General features: G+C 42.9%; 1 protein-coding gene across 1 annotated transcript in view; it reads left to right on the top strand.

Annotated features, from left to right (window-relative positions):
• The window catches only part of STRA6 (signaling receptor and transporter of retinol STRA6), a 122,624-nt gene that overhangs the window by 19,280 nt on the left and 84,481 nt on the right, over positions 1 to 18,863 (top strand). Inside the window, exons 2-5 of the mRNA XM_077472386.1 lie at positions 14,715 to 14,835; positions 14,918 to 14,984; positions 17,795 to 17,880; positions 18,020 to 18,159. Of these exons, the coding sequence (XP_077328512.1) occupies positions 14,732 to 14,835; positions 14,918 to 14,984; positions 17,795 to 17,880; positions 18,020 to 18,159 (397 nt within the window). The 5' untranslated portion in view covers positions 14,715 to 14,731. The remainder of the gene's footprint in view (positions 1 to 14,714; positions 14,836 to 14,917; positions 14,985 to 17,794; positions 17,881 to 18,019; positions 18,160 to 18,863) is intronic.

Here is an 18,863-nt window from a genome sequence, read left to right as displayed (position 1 = left end):
GAATCATCATCGTCATCTCCATATCGCCTTGAGGTCTTCTTAGACGTCTTCTGGCGTACAGGACTGAAATACAAAAGTATCGTCCTTAGTGCACTCTTTTTTTTTTTTTTTTTTTTTTAAACTTACCTGGGCGTAGGTCCTTACCTTGGAAGTAGAGTAGGATCTTGAGCGGGCGGCGAAAGGCTCATGTTTAGGCGGCTTAGCAGAGGTAACGGCTAGGAAAGAGTCAGAGGAAAAGGCGTCAACCCGTCGTGCGCTGATTCACGGAAAAGAAGGGAATTTGCCTACAAAAGTGACGATTCCCACCCCCCGTTACTGTGTGTTGTGTTTTGTGTTTTTTTTTTTTTTAAATCCATTTTTTATATATATATTTTTTTTTTTTTTGGAGGCTCCGATTTAAATAATTTAATATATTAATAAATTAATTCTTTTTAAGTGAAAAAGAGACATTCCATCAGAGCTATACCAATATATTCGGATGATCACATGTACAAAAACAAATGCATTTAAAACATGCCTTACCTTAACAGGGGTGGGAATAGCCTGGAACTCTAAAGTGTAATTCTCTTGTTGACCACAGGCATTTCACTTGTGCTGCTGGGGAAATAAATAGGAGGAGGGGAAGTGATGTCGTGCTAAAGCTCCTCCTCTGACACTCTGAGGGCAAAAAGAACCATTTGCCCTCAAAACAGATGGCCGCCGAAGCTTCCGACGCTACCGCACACGCACCGAACGTCAAAACTGACCGTCGAAACATACAACCCGCTGGCGCATGCGCAGACGACGGCGGGAACGCTAGACTATTATAAAATGACACAGACTCGCCGCGCGCGGCCCCTAGTGAGTCTGGGAGTGACAAACAGGAAGGACAGATGAGACTGGAGGGAAAAAACAAACCTCAGGGACAGAGCAAAGCTGCTACCTCTGCTGCCATAGACTGGAGCCTGAATGCCCATACTGCAGGTAAAGCTCTTACTTAAGAGACAAACTGCTTGTCCCAAAAGATCCTACAGAAGGGACTTCCAACCTTATAAGCGCATTTAGCTGCCCAAGAGAAGGAACTGCGTCCGGGAGAGGCTTGAACCCGGACGGACGCTGCCGAATGCAGAAGGTAAGGACGCCGACCAGGATTCACTGCCATGAGGTATGAGGAAAAAAAGGAGAATGCGGGGGCTGTACTAACCTTTTCTTTTATAATATTCACTAGTCCTGAGGGAGGAGCCAAGGCGGAGCTTGTCACAGGTATGCTGCCATGGAGGCACCAGGAAATAAAATTTTCTTCATTTCTGTTATAAAATTTTGTAAATTAGTAATTTTTCTTTAGATATTTTGGCCAAAATTCATACCACTACATTTCTTTGTTACAAATACCCCAAATCGGTGTATATTATTTGGTCTTTCTGAAAGTTATAGAGTCCACAAGCTATGGTGCCAATCTCTGAAAATTGATCACACCTGAAGTACTGATGCCATTTCTTGAGACCCTAACAAGCCAGGAAAGTACAAATACTCCCCAAATGACCCCTTTTTGCAAAGTAGACATTACAAGGTATTTAGTAAGAGGCATGGTGAGTTTTTTGAAGTTGTCGTTTTTTTCTCACAATTCTTTGCAAAATCAAGATTTTCTTTTCTTTTTTGTCACAAAATTGTTATATTAGCAGGTTATTTCTCACACACAGCATATGCATACCACAAATTACACCCCAAAACACATTCTGCTACTGCTCCTGAGTATGGCGATACAACATGTGTGAGACTTTTACATAGCGTGGCCACATACAGAGGCCCAACATGCAGGGGGCGTCATCAGGCGTTCTTGGAGCATAAATTACACATATCATTTCTTGACTACCTCTTTACATTTTTGAAGGCCCTGGAGAACCAGGACAATGGAAACGCCCCAAAAATGACCCCATTTTGGAAAAAAACAACCCAATGTATAATCTATGAGGCATATCGAGTCTTTTGAACATGTTATTTTTTTCTACAAGTTTTTGGAAAATGTGTAAAGAAAATGAAAACGCTTTTTTTTTTACACAACATTGTCCATTTAAACAATATTTCTAACACATAACATGTACATACCAAAAATTACACCCCAAAATAGATTCTCCTAATCCTCCTGAGTATGGCGATACCACATGTGTGAGACTTTTCTACAGCATGGCCACATACAGAGGACCAACATGCAGAGAGCACCATCAGGTGTTCTAGGGACATAAGTTTCAAATCTAGTTTGACTACCTATTACACTTTTGTGAGGCACTGTAGTGGCATGGATGTGGCATGGATGAGCATGAATGGGGATGGATGAGCCATGGATGGGGATAGCTGAGCATGAATGAGTATGGCTGGGTATGGCTGAGTATGGATGAATATAGATGTGATGGCTGGGTATGGCTGAGTATGGCGGAGTATGACTGAGCACAATTGAGTATGGCTGGGTATGGCTGAGGTAGGCTGGGTATGGCTGGGTCCGGCTGGGTATGGCTGGGTACGGCTGGGTATGGCTGAGTATGGATGAGTATGGATGAGTATGGCTGGGTATGGCTGAGTACAGCTGGGTATGACAGAGTATGATTGAGTATGGCTGGGTATGGCTGGATCCAGCTGGGTATGGCTGTGTACGGCTGCATACGGCTGGGTATGGCTGAGTATGGTTGGCTATGGCTGAGTATGGCTGGGTACAGCTAATTATGGATGGCGGTGGATGGGATGGCTGAGCATGGATGGATTAGTATTACTGAGGATGGATGGATGGATGACTATGCTGAGTATGGATGAGGATGGATGGATAAATATGCTGAGTATGGATGGGTGAGCATGGATGGATGGATGAATATGCAGAGTATGGATGGATGGGTATGCAGAGTATGGATGGGTGGGTATGCAGAGTATGAATGGGTGGGTATACAGAGTATGTATGGATGGGTATGCAGAGAATGGATGGATGGGTATGCAGAGTATGGATGGGTATGCATGGGTATGCAGAGTATGCAGAGTATGGATGGGTTTGTAGAGTATGCAGAGTATGGATGGGTATGCAGAGTATGGATGGGTATGTAGAGCATGCAGAGTATGGATGGGTATGCAGAGTATGGCTGGGTATGCAGAGAATGGATGGGTGTGCAGAGTATGGCTGGGTATGCAGAGTATGGCTGGGTGAGCATGGATGGATGGATCCCTGGATCTGTCACTGAGCAGCGCTGTGGGCACTACACATGCAGCCCACAGCGCTGCTGCCACCTATCTCTCCCCTCTCTGGGCACACTGGACGGAGAGGGGAGGGAGAAACCGGAAATCACGCCGGTTTGTTTACATGTGATCTCTCTGTCATTTGCTGGCGCGATCAGCGGCTGTTCACCGGGATCCTTGATGCGCCGGGTCCTCTGGACTTGGCAGTCACGGAAGTTATCGGATGCGTGCCCCAGGGGGCGCACGAGAGCGGAATTCTGGAAAGGACGTCATAGTACGCCCTCCCAGAGTTAAGCAACCGCCCTGTAGCCGTCATTCGGCTATGGGCCGGTTGCTAAGTGGTTAAGAATCTCCATAGAGGACGTTTAAACATTTCTACAGGTTACCAGTTTTGAGTTACAGAGCAGATCTAGTGCTAGAATTATTGCTCTGGCTCTAACGATTGTGGTGAAATCTTACATGTGTGGTTTGAACACCGTTTTCCTATGCGGACGCAACTTAAGTATGCGTTCGCTTCTGCGCGCACGTGACCTCGGCAGGACGGGGCACTTTAAATTATTTTTTTTTCTTATTTATTGATTTATTTTTATTTTTTTACACTGTCTTTTAAAAAACAAATATAATTTGGGTCACTTGCAGAGCAGTGAACGGAGGCCAGCAGGTTGCAGAACAGTGTACAGGGGTCAGCAGGTTGCGGAGCAATGTATGGAGGCCAGCAGGTTGCAGAGCAGTGTACAGAGGACAGCAGGTTGCAGGGCAGTGTACGGAGGTCAGCAGGTTGCAGAGAAATGTATGGAGGCCAACAGGTTGCAGAGCAGTGTACAGAGGACAGCAGATTGCAGGGCAGTGTACGGAGGTCAGCAGGTTGCAGGGCAGTGTACAGAGGTCAGCAGGCTGTAGAGCAGTGTACGGAGGCCAGTGGGTTGCAGAGCAGTGTACAGAGGCCAGCAGGTTGCAGAGCAGCGCACAGAGGCCAGCAGGTTGTAGGGCAGTGTATGGAGGCCAGCAGGTTGCAGGGCAGTGTACAGAGGTCAGTACAATGTAGGGCAGTGTACCGAGGTCAGCAGGTTGCAGAGCAGTATACAGAGGCCAGCAGGTTGCAGAGCAGCATACAGAGGCCAGCAGGTTGTAGGGCAGTGTACGGAGGCCAGCAGGTTTTAGAGCAGTGTACAGAGGCCAGCAGGTTGCAGGGCAGTGTACGGAGGCCAGCAGGTTGCAGGGCAGTGTACAGAGGACAGCAGGTTGCAGGGCAGTGTACGGAGGCCAGCAGGTTGCAGGGCAGTGTACAGAGGACAGCAGGTTGCAGGGCAGTGTACGGAGGTGAGCAGGCTGTAGGGCAGTGTACGGAGGTGAGCAGGCTGTAGGGCAGTGTACAGAGGCCCATGCATCTAAAAACGCAGCGCATTTTGCAGAATACCGCAGGGAAATCAAATGGTGCAAAAGCACCATGCTATTTCAAGGACACTGCATTTTTAAAATGCTGCATGCACTTGTTTTTTTGCGGGAAACGCAGTCATGGCAGCCCATTCAAATGAATGGGCTGCCGTACCCACGCAAACCCTCATAATGAACCAGGACTAAAAGCATCAAGGAGTGTTGACATGTGTACCAGTGCCACTGTGGCCCTTGCTCTCACAGCCAGGTCAGGGTTCAGGAACAGTCTATGGGGAGAAGGCAGCAGATACCGGGTCCTGCATGCTAGTCGAGGTCCGCTCACCATTCGCAGGGCTTTGAATGCAGCCTTCTACCGTTCCCACAGTCAGCAGCTCCTACCCCACGGCACCCCGAGCATAGAGGCAGTACAGCATAGGGCAGGATCAGTGCAGCAGTGGAGCTCCCGCCCCTGCCCGCTCCTTCCTCACTGGAGAACAGAGTTTAAAATACACAGCACAAAAGGCCGCTGCCTGTCTCCCTGAGACCTTTCCTACGGTGGTGGTGGCAGCTTGTAGTGTGTGTCATTCTGCAGTGCCATTCTAATGGGTGGATCATCTCGGCTAGCTATGCCCCCTCTCACCACTGACCAATCAGCAGCACTTTCTGGGGGAGGTAGGGGGATGACAGAGCGGCCCAGGACAGAGGCTAATTTTCAGGATTCTTGCCTGGACAATAAGAAACCGTGACTATAGTATAACTGAGGTTTACATTACTGTTGCACCAACCACCCAACTCCAATACCTATCCCATCACCATTAAATGAGACCACACCTTTTTGGAGTCATTAGTGGCCGTAGCAGCCCCTTTATTAATCAAAACAAATAATTAACCCCCCTGACGGTATTCCCGAGTCTGACTCGGGGTGGATTTTTTATACCAAAAGCGGTATCCCCGAGTCAGACTCGGGACAGCGTCGCTGGATCCAGGAGGAGGTTTCCTTACCTTCTCCTTCGAATCCAGCGATGTCTCCCCGCTGTACGAGCGAGCCGTGCCTCGCTCGATCTATCACATCGGCGATCTCCGTGCCCTGCGAGCGTTGCGACGCACGGGGACGGAGATCGGCGCCAAATTCAAAAAGTGAAATAAACAGTATACATACAGTATAATGTAATCTTACAGATTACATTGCTGTATGTAAATATTTCACATCCCCTTTGTCCCTAGTGGTCTGCCCAGTGTCCTGCATGCAGTTTTATATTGTAAAAACTGTTCTTTATGCCTGGAAACTGGAGATTGTCCATAGCAACCAAAACTGTCACTGTACATCAAAAATGATTTTAGACCAGCTAGAAAACAGCGATAATAAATTAGAATGACTCGCAGAATTGAGCGATAGCGATTTGTGGGGAGATCCGTCATCAAATACTGAAAAGTAATGACAGTGACAATTCTGCAACTGAGCAAATTTCAGTGTTTTTGATTAGATTACATTATTGAATAATTTTTATTATTGTTATATTATTATTTGGTACAATTATTTATAATTATTTATTATATTATAATTTATGATTTAATTTTTCAAACTTTATCATACCTGGGATGTCTGCTAGACTCTGGTTTGGACAGATTTAAGAGAGTTATTCCTAAGAATTGCAGGACTACAATATAAAACGCCAAATTTTCATGCAAAATAATGGTACCGCTTTTAGCACCTAAAATCCGAAATAATGGTACCGCCAGGGAGGTTAACATATCAAAAACCAAACATCAATATAGTTACCGTATATACTCGAGTATAAGCCGAGATTTTCAGCCTCTTTTTTGAGGCTGAAAGTGCCCCCCTCGGCTTATACTCGAGTCATCGCCGTCTGACTGCTCGATCAGCGTATCGAGCAGACAGACGGCGGACATACTACAATTTGAAAGCCGCGCCTCCTTCTCCGCCTCCGCCTGTGATAGGCGGAACACTGAATTTCCCAGCAGCCTGTGTTCCGCCTATCACGGACATCGTCTCATCCTCGTCCGTAGTACGAGGATGAGACGATATCGGTGATAGGCGGAACACAGGCTGCTGGGAAATTCAGTGTTCCGCCTATCACAGGCGGAGGCGGAGGCGGGGCTTTTGAATTTTAGAATGGCCGCCGAGGCGATCCTGGCAAGGCACGGGACGGAGGCAAGGCAAGGCACGGCACGGCACGGGACGGGACGGAGGCAAGGCACGACACGACACGGGACGGAGGCAAGGAGGCAAGGCACGGCACGGGACGGAGGCAAGGAGGCAAGGCACGGCACGGGACGGAGGCAAGGAGGCAAGGCACGGGACGGAGGCTCGGGACACAGGTAGGCTGGACACACACACACACACACACACACACACACACACACACACACACACACACACACACACACACACACACACACACACGGACACACACACATGGACACACACACACAGGGATGGATGGATGGAGACACACACACACAGGGATGGATGGATGGATGGAGACACACACACACAGGGATGGATGGATGGATGGAGACACACACACACAGGGATGGATGGATGGATGGAGACACACACACACAGGGATGGATGGATGGATGGACACACACACACACAGGGATGGATGGATGGATGGACACACACACACACAGGGATGGACGGACACACAGGGACGGACACACACACAGGGATGGACAGGCATATCTCACCCTCGGCTTATACACGAGTCAATAAGTTTGCCAGTTTTTTTGGGGGTAAATTGGGGGCCTCGGCTTATATTCGGGTCGGCCTATACTCGAGTATATACGGTATCATTTAACTGATCAAACTGAACTCGTTGGTCTTCTGCAGGGCATTCCCCCTCCCCACCCATTAACATAATGAGCGACATGCACTGCGGTCGTCTAACTGTAACTAGGCCTCAAGCTGACGTGCTAGCTCAGAGACAACCAACTCTTGACCGCAGTGCACCCATTCACCATCTTCCATATAACCATCGTTATATGGCATCCCAGCAACGAGCCCATATCTCCAATGGGTCCCGCATCAACTTCTCAGTGGGGAGGGGTTATCTTCCTTTACCTGCACGACCAACACCCGCCAACCGCTACGACATCCAGCACCCCTGTGAAAGCAAAAGAAGTTAGCACCTAAAAAAACCCTATCACCTCTGAACTAACCACCGCCCAACAAACCGTCCTGTAACGTCTTCTGAAACAAGGGAGGGAGGGTGGGAATCTTTTCTCCACGCCGACTGACGCTGGGGCGGGATGAGCTCACTACTCCCGTACTAAACCCCGCCCCCTTAAACTTTTCTAGCCAATCCCTGAGTTTTCCAGTTAACTCTAATCATGCCGCCAGCCCTTTGCCTACCCCGTGGTCCGTCTCCAGGCTGTCCTGGACATGGTTCAGATTTTTGGGACTGTCCCAGAAAATTTGGGACTGTTGGCATATATGCAGGGCTTAGAGCTCTTGAAATGAGTGACAAGGCAGGCTGCTGTGACATTTTAATGGAGTTATGTATAGCATTTGCAACTGCCTGCATTTCATAGGGAAGCGCAGAGACCTATTTTTCGGAAATACGGTATGTAGTTAAAGGTGTAAATTAAGGTTTTATTTAAATTCCATAAGCATGTTGATTGGGAAAGGGGGGTAGGGATGGAAAGAACCAGGGAAGGCAGAACATAAGCAGATTAAACTTCAGCTTTAACCATTCCAGCACCTTATCCAACAGTAAAAAAATAAAAGGTTTATAACTTTAGATACTCTTTAAATGGCTTTGAATAATTCAGCATGAGTTCTTCATAAATAATCATCATGATGTTGGCTTATCTGTAAGTAACCAGCAGAGAATTATAGAAATAGGTATAGGAATACAACAAAATATTCCAAAAGTATGAGCTGAAAATATCCTCATTCATTATACATACACACTCAGCTATGTGCACTGGTGCTTAGACATAGAATACAATCTGATTTACTAAAGTGTGATGTGATGTTAGGTGAACCGTATTAAAGGGCATCCGTGTGCACATCAAACATCCAAACATGTGCTGGGAAATTAATTAAAACAATCAAGCTGCTTAACATGATTGAAGACTGAAGTGAACACTTTAGTACATCAGGCCCACTGTATGTGAAATCTCTAGTCGTGTATGGTCAGTGTCATTTTCAAGGAGTTTGCTAGATCTGTGATTGTGGCCATCTGTGCTCTTAAAAATAGTGATAAAACATGAACAGCAACAGCAAAAGCAACTTTAATTGTCTTTAAAGTGGTTGTAAACCCTTAAGTCCCATACATACAGGCCGGATGTCAGGAGACAATGGCCGCTTAAAAAAAAAAGGGCTGCATGTGTATGTCAGTCTCTCCTACAGAAGCCAGCCATACCATATGCATCTGTCGGACTTTCATTCTGGAATACCAGCAGCCAACCAACCGATTCCCAATCAGCACTGTCAGTCACTGGCAGAGAGTGCTGATCAGAGTGTTCTGGTGGGGGGCGTCCCCCTGTCAGAACACAACAGCTCAGCAGGGAAGATCACTGAACTATCTTCGCGTGTTTTTTTTTCGTGCAACCCACTGGATTAAGCAAAAAAATACTGTAGTGTGTACCCGGCTTAACGCATACAAACTGAAGTGATTGGCTTCAGATGACACACAGGGATGAAACAAATCCTCTTATGTAAGTTGAACCTGTTTATCTGCAATGCTCTTCTCTACAGTCTTCTTAAGCACACAGATCAAAACTTTTTTTTTTTAACGCATAGTGAGGAGAGCTGAGTGTAATCTGAGACCTGAGTGGAGGGAATAGACACAACCCTCCTCTACACAATCTCATGAGGAAAAAAGCACAGCAAAGGTTGTCAATGACTTTCTGTGTCCTGGAGGGGAGGCAGGGCCATCTCCTTGGATTCTGTGGTCGAGGGATATGATCTGGTCATTTTTCATTTTTGAGGTTTACAAGCACTTCAAAGGTTTACATAATAATCATTTACTGTCATTTGTGTTATGATGAGTTAACAGGTACAAAAAATGTCATCTATTCACCATATAAAAAAAAAAAAATACTTTGGTTTGAATGCATAGGAAAAAAATTCTTCAGTGGTTTCGGACTTACAGTCTCTAAATATAAAATTCTCATTGCCCGGTGATGCACAATATGTTTTTTCAAAAGCAGAAAATTGCACTGTACACTTCCCCCTTTTGGAGCTGCTGGATTGTTGGGTTTTCCAGCCCTTCCCCATGGTGATCTGTCCTTAACTGGAACCGACACACCATTAACAATACAAATGGTTTCATAAGGCCAAGGCAAGCCCTTCAATTAGAACAATGGTAACACAGATCTGATCACAGCAGAATTGACTTGTTATAAAATACCCAAGGAATAAACAGCACAGTAACAAATGTGACCTTTGTTAGTTCAAATAGTCTCTGGAGGGCAAACACTTAGGTGAAATGAAGGGAACAACGAGATCAAGAAAAAATCCCCACTGGCCAGTGAAAGAACAGTCTGCCAGTGAGAGGGCCTCTAAACTCTAGTTGGAGTGCCTGCTTTTCACATAATGGATTGGGCATAGCAATATACTAAAAGTAACCTTGGTTGTTCAGAGGGAGGGCTGGTGCCCCCCCCGTGCGATCTCCCCCCCCCCCGGTGTTTGATGGGCAGTTTTCAAGCTCCTCAGTGTGAAAGGGCTCTAAGGCCAGGTTCACATAAGTGCCGCCGTGGTTCCCAGCACAGGACCCGGTGCATTCCTGTTCACCGGTTCAGGTGCGAATCAGGTCTGAATTTGCACCTGAGCCAGACCCAAACATGCACAGGACCCTTTTTAAATGCAGACCGCTGCCACCTCAGACATGTGTGAACCGGCTCCATTGAAACCCAGTCACACCCGCATGTCATGCAAATTGAATGTGGGGAGACCCACATCCAATTTACACAAATGTGAACCCAGCCTAAAACATTTTTCACACTAATGACATCAGTATTAGCATTAGGACAAATATTTTTATTATGTATGTATGTTAGTGCAAATACAAAAAGTATGATGGACAGTATTCAATTGTTTCTGAGGAACCCTTGAAAGTGTTCATTATACTTCCTGACAAGCGATGTCATGATCATAATGTTTTGAAAAGGGCATGGAGAAAACATTCTCAACAAAAAGCAAAGCATGGGACACCGATACCTGCTAAAATACGTGGCTAGGCATAATCCACAAATATGTTTACGGAAGAGCCATCATGGTCAACTGGTGGTTGGTGGTACCACAGCATTATCACATATACTTTGCAGGTCTATTTTTTTTTTTTTTCAAAAATTTTACTTTATTGAGAAATATGAAAAGAGTTACAGAAATCTTGAATAACAGAAATGAACACATGTTAAGGGGTTACAAGGCCCAAGACTTCCACCTTATTACATGACTTATAGTGCAAAGACATAGCTAAGGAGAGTGGGAGTCGGGAGTTATGACCATACTTTGCAGGTCTATTAACCTTGCATTGTGCGTGGAGGAAACAGGAGTGCAACTGTGGCCGGGAGCACCTTAGAGAGGTGGCTTAATGGGACCAATTGCAGCTCTGGTGAGACCCTACTAGAGTAAGCAATAAGGTAATCATTACTCCTTGTTCCCCCACCCCAGACTGATCAGTGATCAACAAGCTGGAGAGGTCGATGGGTCCCACCACTGCAAGGGTACATCTTGTCTAATTGCTGGAGTTGGGCTTTCATGGCTAGACATAGCAATTAATCGATACACACATGGAACAGATGTCTCCCTTTGGAATAAATGACACAAGTAGCATGCAAAAGCATGTAGTAGCGATCTATATCACATGATTGAAGCATTGTTTAAGCACCACCACATGCTACTTGTGTAGTTTACACAGTGGGGAGACACTGCTGCCTCCATCTACTCCTAGCAGTTTTACTATCATGGTTAAGCTACTAAACATCTCCCATGTAGCCCCAGCTTAATGATTCATATTTTACAAATGATCTGTTGGCTGGCATCTTGTCTGGCACTTCCCACGGACATGAGGTTTTTGAAGACAGACAGATCCTTCTGTTATCTCATGTCTGCCGACACCTTTTGTTTGATTTTCATCAATTCTATCCTCTGACATACCTGTAAAGAAGAGTTTTATAACTTTTATTAAACGACATGCTTTCATATTTGCGTTCTCTGTATCATCGTGTTTCCTACTTCAGGGCTCATTCATGAATTCTAGAAAAAATATAATGACTTTGAAAGTTCTACTTTCAGAAAAAGTTGTTTATAACCAAACAAGTTTCACACTTTATGGAAAAGTTAAACAAGAATTCTCTTTGAACGCTATGGGCAACAACTCCAGTTTTGTTCTCATTTTTATTTTATTCAGATTTCATGAATTGACCCCCTTGTATTAAATATGCATCTCACAGTTATTTATTATGAATCTCCCATCTTTCACTGCACTGCAAACACAGTTATCCGTTTTGAGTGTCCATGTTTTGTATTTGCTTATCTAGGAAGACTGCAAGCAGTATTAGTGCATTTGTAGAAAAGTAGAAAAAAGTTGTACAGTTGTCTACTTTTTCTTTACAACATCTGTTTCTTTAAACAATGCAGATTTCACATCTTCTCCATTCTCCGCCTTTGATGGCCTTTCACCCCAACATTCAGTGTTGGAAAGATATATGACTCATGTTATTAAACACTTTGCACTATTTTCACCCCATGAGTAAGAGGGATCTGAATGGATAGTAAGGGGTGTGCTCTGTGGGTGGTGATAAATGGGGGTAATATAAAGGTTTCACATAAATTCACATACGAGAAACCATTTAGTGTCCCAACAGCCACCAACAAATCACAGGCAATAAAGGATTTGCATGGGGAAGTTTAATAAAGCAATTTAAAATGTGCTACATCAGGCAATTTTGTACCTTTATTTAAATAAAAAGTAACTGTATACCTGGGAAATCATAGAAGCAAATCCGTGAAGCCATCTGTAATAAATACTGTGACACCCCACATTTGGCAATAATTTTTATCACTGTAAATAGGTACAGATCTTTAAGACCATTTGCTAAATTTCTAGAATTTACAGAATGGCTTCTAGTTAAAGAATACATTTCACCATCTTGTGCAAAAATAAAAAAATTTAAATACAGGTGCTAAGTGGTTAGCACTTCCACCTTGCAGCACTAGAGTCTTTGGTTCGAATCCCAGCCATGGCACTGCCTGCATGGCGTTTGCATGTTCTCCCTGTGCCTGCGTGGGTTTCTTCAAGGTACTCCCGTTTCTTCCCACATGCCAAAGACATGCTGGTAGATTAACTGGCTCCTGCCTAAATTAGCCCTAGTATGTATAAATGTTGGTTAGGGACTTTAGATTGTAACCTCCTTGAGGGCAGGGGTCGATATGAATAGATAATATATATTTATGTAAGGTGCTATGTAAATTGACAGCTCTATATAAGTACCTGAAATAAATAAATAAAATACAGGCCTAATTCACAACAAAATCCATAAGCCCTTTCTTGGAAAAAACGATTAAGAAAGTAATAACTAAATTTCCCTACCCAACACATGGCAATTAACAATGCTGCCCTTCTATTTACAGTAGTTTACTTAGACTGTCTATAGATCATTCACTTAAATTTAGTAGTGTAACAAGGAAAGTCAAAAATCTCATGGCAGGTATGACCGGGTCCCTCGTCTTACCATATTGGTTGTGAAAACCTCTGTTAAGTTGCCCGAAGATATCAGAGCATAGTCACCCAATTTATCCAACTTTTGCTGGATGTGGTGGCAATCTCATATATATAGTATCAGGCAAATACGTGCCAGAAATCCGTTCCTAGAAGGACTACTGACTGAACAGATTAGAAAATGTGTACTGATCACAGTTTTTTAAAAGCCAAATTTATGAACCATTTTTTAGCATTCAGATAGTTTGTTGTTTTTAAGTTGGTCAAATCCAATGACTCTATAATGTCTATGGGAATCCTCTTTGCAAAAATATGAATTTTGGAAACCAATTTTCGTGAGCTGCTATTAATTTTGATCTGATACCTAGCAATGTTTAGTAACATAAAATAGGTAATGAAGAGGTGTGATTCTGATTGTACCTAGTTAGGTCATTTTAGACCCAACTAATAACCTATGTTGACAGGCTTTGGGCTTGCGGCGATGGCATCAGTTTGAGATGCTCCCGAGGTTATACAGAATTCATTGACAGTTACATTTGATCTAGAGTTGATCTCCTTCTGATATGCATTTGACCTACTTGTTGGTTTTGCATTCTCATTGATAAGAGAATTGAAAACCCATTTGACGTGAACAAAGGCCCTAAAAGTGGTAGTATATGTTCCTTTCTTTGCTTAAATGTGGAACAAGTCAAAAGTTAGGCCTATTGTTTTGAGTGCAGATGAGCAGAAGCAACCTAATAGCTAACATATAGCTGCAAACAAAATACTTATTGGTCACCTTGATGCAATTATTTCTTTAGGAAAGTGATTCAAATACACAACAACACATGTGCAAAGGAGTTAGGGAAGGCTAATAACTTGAAAACAAAACTGTATGAAGGCGGATCTCAGACTATGTCAGATTTACCCTTGTATTCCAGATATAGCTCTATCTAATGAAGCACCAAGTTGTTGTTGGGAAATCTGGAAAGATTCTGGAATATAAATTTATTTTTAGCCTGTCACTCTAATTATCATCACTCACATGACTACAAGAGCATTATAAATTACTACTCATACTACTAATGAGAGGAACAGCAGTATTTTTGATAGTTAAAATGGGATTACCAATGAGATGATTCAGAGTTAAGATACACTGATGGGAATGAGGTTATTTAATAGAGGACATAATATTGTTCCTAGAGCCTTTTTTGTATCTAGATCCGCCTTGTATACTAAGTTCAAAAACTCATTGTCATATTACTCATCTCCCACTGTGCATTCTTGCACCTTGGTGTGAAGTGGGACTCCTAGCCTCTCTATTCTCGCTGTGCTGCACTTGCTGATATATTTCTCCCTTGGCACTTTCTGACCCTAAGGGAATGTCTGTAATCCTCTACATAAAAGGATGCATTGCAATGGTCAGCTGAGTGTGGGTATATAAGAAAGGGTCTTTCTTTTGCCGTACAGGAGCACTAGGCAGAATTATGGCAACACAAGAGGCAAATCCAGATCCTGAACAGGATGACCTGTTGTCGGTTGATGACTGGTACATTGATGAACCACAAGGACCAGTGATGGCCCCTCATGAGTAAGTGAACACATGTATTTCTAACTTCTAGACTATATGTAAGTAAAGTTTAATATGGTGTTACATTTTTTTTAAATTGCAGGATCATTGTACCATGTTTCCCTACCATGTCGGATGAACTATACCACCTCATCATGGCCCCTGTTACAGTGAGTTCTGTTACACACACAGTGTTCGTAGCCTCCATAATATGCATTTATAACTAATTAATTAAGGCCATTTAATTAATATATTGTATGTAACTTGAATAAGTGACTGGCAATTACTGGTTCCTGCCACTTACATCTCCCAGTATAATCTATTACTAACATTAGCTTTTTATACATTATACCAATGACCTAAAACTGCTCCTTTTTAATTTGTTTACCAATGAATACAGCAGGGACTTGTTGGATTTAAAATGTGTGTTTAGTTTTAGGCTTATAGAAGGACCTACTTACTTAACATAAACTGAAAAATGTATTAAAACCGAGTAGAACGACTGCATGCATGCACAGAGACCTAGGACTATTCTAATATAACTTCTAACACCATTTGGCTAGATCTTACAAAAGGTTTGGCCTTAGCTGCCAACATGTTAAAATAATTTCCAGGGACTCTGCATATAAAGTGTGGTGTACCTCTGTTAACCACAATTCTCCTTTGTAGTGTCATTGCACTATACAATCCTCACGGCATATTTACTAAACTGAGTAACATAATATGTATTACATCAGGGCCCACCCAAAATGACAAAATGATCTGCACTGGAACTTTTCTCTACTTTTCAGATTCAAGTTGCTTTCTCAACTAACTGCAATGCAGATTTTGATTAAAAATGAAAACCTGAACTTAAAGTGAACATAAACTTTGAATGTATTTTTTGGTATGCTTGGCATCGTGTCTCACTTTATACAGTTTCCTGGAGCAAATATTTTTGTGTAGTTCTTCATTTGGCTATTGGGCTGTCTATCTGATAGACCTGAAATGAAGACCAACTGTTTAACTGAAGCAGTGTGCATGGCAATCTACAATACTGCTGCTAATTTGGAGGTAGTAGCTTAGCGTTGTAAGCCCGTAGCAGGAAATCCTCGTAAGAGAATTTTGAATACATTCATAAAAGAATTCTTGGTTTAAGAGACTTGTATACAGTGATGTGTAATGTCAGATAAGCTGTAACATAGATTTTTGGGTTTACGTTTACATTTTTTCTTTACTTCTGTGTTTAGTAGTTTTATGAAACACAGCACGAACACATATTCACATTATAAAACGACAACCTGCAGTGAAGAAATACTTGGTGGTACGACAGAGTATAACAAGAGTATAACAAGGACATATCTGGGTAGTACAAGGAACCAGTGAGAATTACAAAATGCTGTAGTGGTAGGAATGGTAAACTGCAATATATATAGGGATATTAACTGAGAAAGGAAACAAGATAAAATATAGTGACAGAAGTATGAGAGGGCAGAAGAAAGGGAGGGGAATTACCTTAGGTGAGTAGGAGAAGGAGATGAGGGCCTGAAAAATTCAGACATTTCCAACAAGGAAGGATTTTTCGGTGTCAGATAACGTAAATTTGGTCCAGTAAAATCATGTCTTTCTATAAGGTTGTTTTTCTGTTCGAAAAGGAGGTATATTTTCCATACACCTCATATTTTCCACCCTTTGAATTCAAAGCTGACTGGAGAAGGGAGTGGGTTATTTTCAAATAAGGGGGAATTCAGGATTTATAAGCTTTTAATAGGTGGCGGACAACTGAGTTCTTATGAACTTAGAGTGAGATCTGGGAGTTATGTATGAGAAAACCATCAGGGTCTGAATATCTGTACATTTTTATCCCAGAAGATGTGGGATATCGATCCTGAATCATTTTGGCATCTCTAACACACGTTTATATTTTAAAATATGCAAGCCGTAGAAGGGCCTTGCCACAAAATTCTACTCGTCTCTTCTCGAAATACTAGCTGCGTGGAAACAATACTGATCCAGGAACATCCACACTTTGATCAAGGATCTGGAACATGTGCAGAGCAAGCATTCAGAGTTTGCTGGCTGCATTTTGTTTAAGCTCAGTGATGTATAAAGCACTGAAGCCAGGTAACAAGCATTTTAGAAGGAAACCTACATGTTTTTATTAATACAGTAAGTCTCCTACAAACAAGTTGCAAACTTTCAACAGTGCACAGTTTTTCTTCATTCAACCCAGCGGGCTGAACGAAAACAAAACTGACAGATCGCCGAACCAACATAAGCAATGTTGGTGCAGCGATCTCCCCAGCTGTGCTATTTTATTTTGACAGGGGGACTCCCCCCTTCAGAACTCACTAATCAGTGTCATAGCCTTTGTCTGTAAGCACTGATCTTTGTTGGACTTATGAACAAGTTGGACTTACGAACAAGCTCCCAGGAAAGGAACTTGTTCGTAAGTAGATGACTTACTGTACAGGTTTCCATTGATTATAAGGGCAAGGGAGAGTTAAGGAGCAGAATATCTGTACCCACAAAAGGCCTGCCTGTGCATTTTAAATACGCTGTACAATTTTACACATGCACATAGGCTTTTGATTGCATCTGTGTTGCTGTTCCTCACCATGCAAGTCAACATAAATGCAGATTCAGCTCATTACAGCTCAGAAGCTGACTGATATAACGCAGATGCAACTTTAAGGAATTTCTTAAACAACTGAAAGGCAAATCAAAGCAACTTAACTGCAAGCAGAACATCTCAGAACTGCCTGAAAGCAAACTGCATTTGTCACAAACATGAGTCCTTATATGAACAGATGCAAATCAGGGATTTTGTTGAAAGATGATTCAGATTTATAACATTTCCAGGACCTAAAATTTCAAAACGTGTAACTGTTCCTGTAAATTAAAGACAGTTGGCAACTGTACATCTCTATACTGTTTCATAAAAACATATCAACCTGCTATTAACTTCTGTACACCATTTGCATATGCCTTTTTTTTCTAGTTGTGCACATTGCTGCTTTTATCTTTTCTGATACGACGGCGAAAACTCTGCATTTCCTGCTGTTGGGGGGTCCCCGGTGTTCTCAGGTATTACATTAACCCAAATGTCTGTCCCTGCTGTTACCCTGCTACTTGCCCATTATTACCTGCACTAACTAACTCAACTCGTATCCCATATTAGCCATCCTCTTCTCACCTGTTACCTTTTCCTCTGCCTGAAATGCAGCCCTTTAAACCTATTGGAGGCTTCTGGGAATAGCTGGGTGCCATGTGCAGTCTTTGGCTTGCTAGTGTCTTCAATCATCCGCTTGTTCCTGGACTCTACAACTCTCAACTTCATTTCAAATAACTGGGGATCTTGTGGAGGTAAATGCTCTTTAATGCTACACATGACCTTTTTAAAAAAGAAAGGACACATGTCTAACCCTATACCTACTGAAAGTGCAAATTTACCCTAAATTATGCCTTGTTGTCCCTGAAACCTGAAGAGCAAGTAGAAGACTCAAAGTTCCTATGGCAGGGCATAAACATACAGCACTGGTCTCTTCAGAGGAAGGAACAACCTGCTGAGCCGGGGAGGATTGGGGCGGGAGGGCATATACCCCTTGAGCTAGTCCCACTAGGATACATTGGGCTGGTTACCCTGACTGGAGAAACCTACTTATTGAGACCTTGATCAGAGGAGGCATCTGCTGAACATTTTATAGCTATATGCTTCCCATTCAGACCTCTATTTACATCATCTAGCAGCATTGCATTCCTCTGCAGCTCTTAGTTGTACTGAATGCAAAAGAACCTTGGCAATAAATCTAATTTTCACAGCCCATTGTTAGTTTTCCCCAAGACAGGGCACCCGAAATCTGTAACATAGTATCCCCAAGTACAGTAATGATTTCCAGTCGACTCTGAAGCAAGAAAGTACCCAACACTTTTTCAAGTAAACAGGTTCTATTCCTTCAGTAAAGCAATCCCTATGGGCAAACTATTCATATAAATTGTAATTGTACCAATTATAATCCACTCTAATTATTAGAATAAAAATTTGAATATTTTTAAAGTTCGAAACAATG

This window comes from Lithobates pipiens, unplaced genomic scaffold (genome assembly GCF_037356315.1).
Source record: "Lithobates pipiens isolate NorthernLeopardFrog02 unplaced genomic scaffold, aLitPip1_a1.2 Scaffold_8, whole genome shotgun sequence".
NCBI classification, from domain to species: Eukaryota; Metazoa; Chordata; class Amphibia; order Anura; family Ranidae; genus Lithobates; species Lithobates pipiens.
This window is presented reverse-complemented; position numbering and strand designations above follow the sequence as displayed.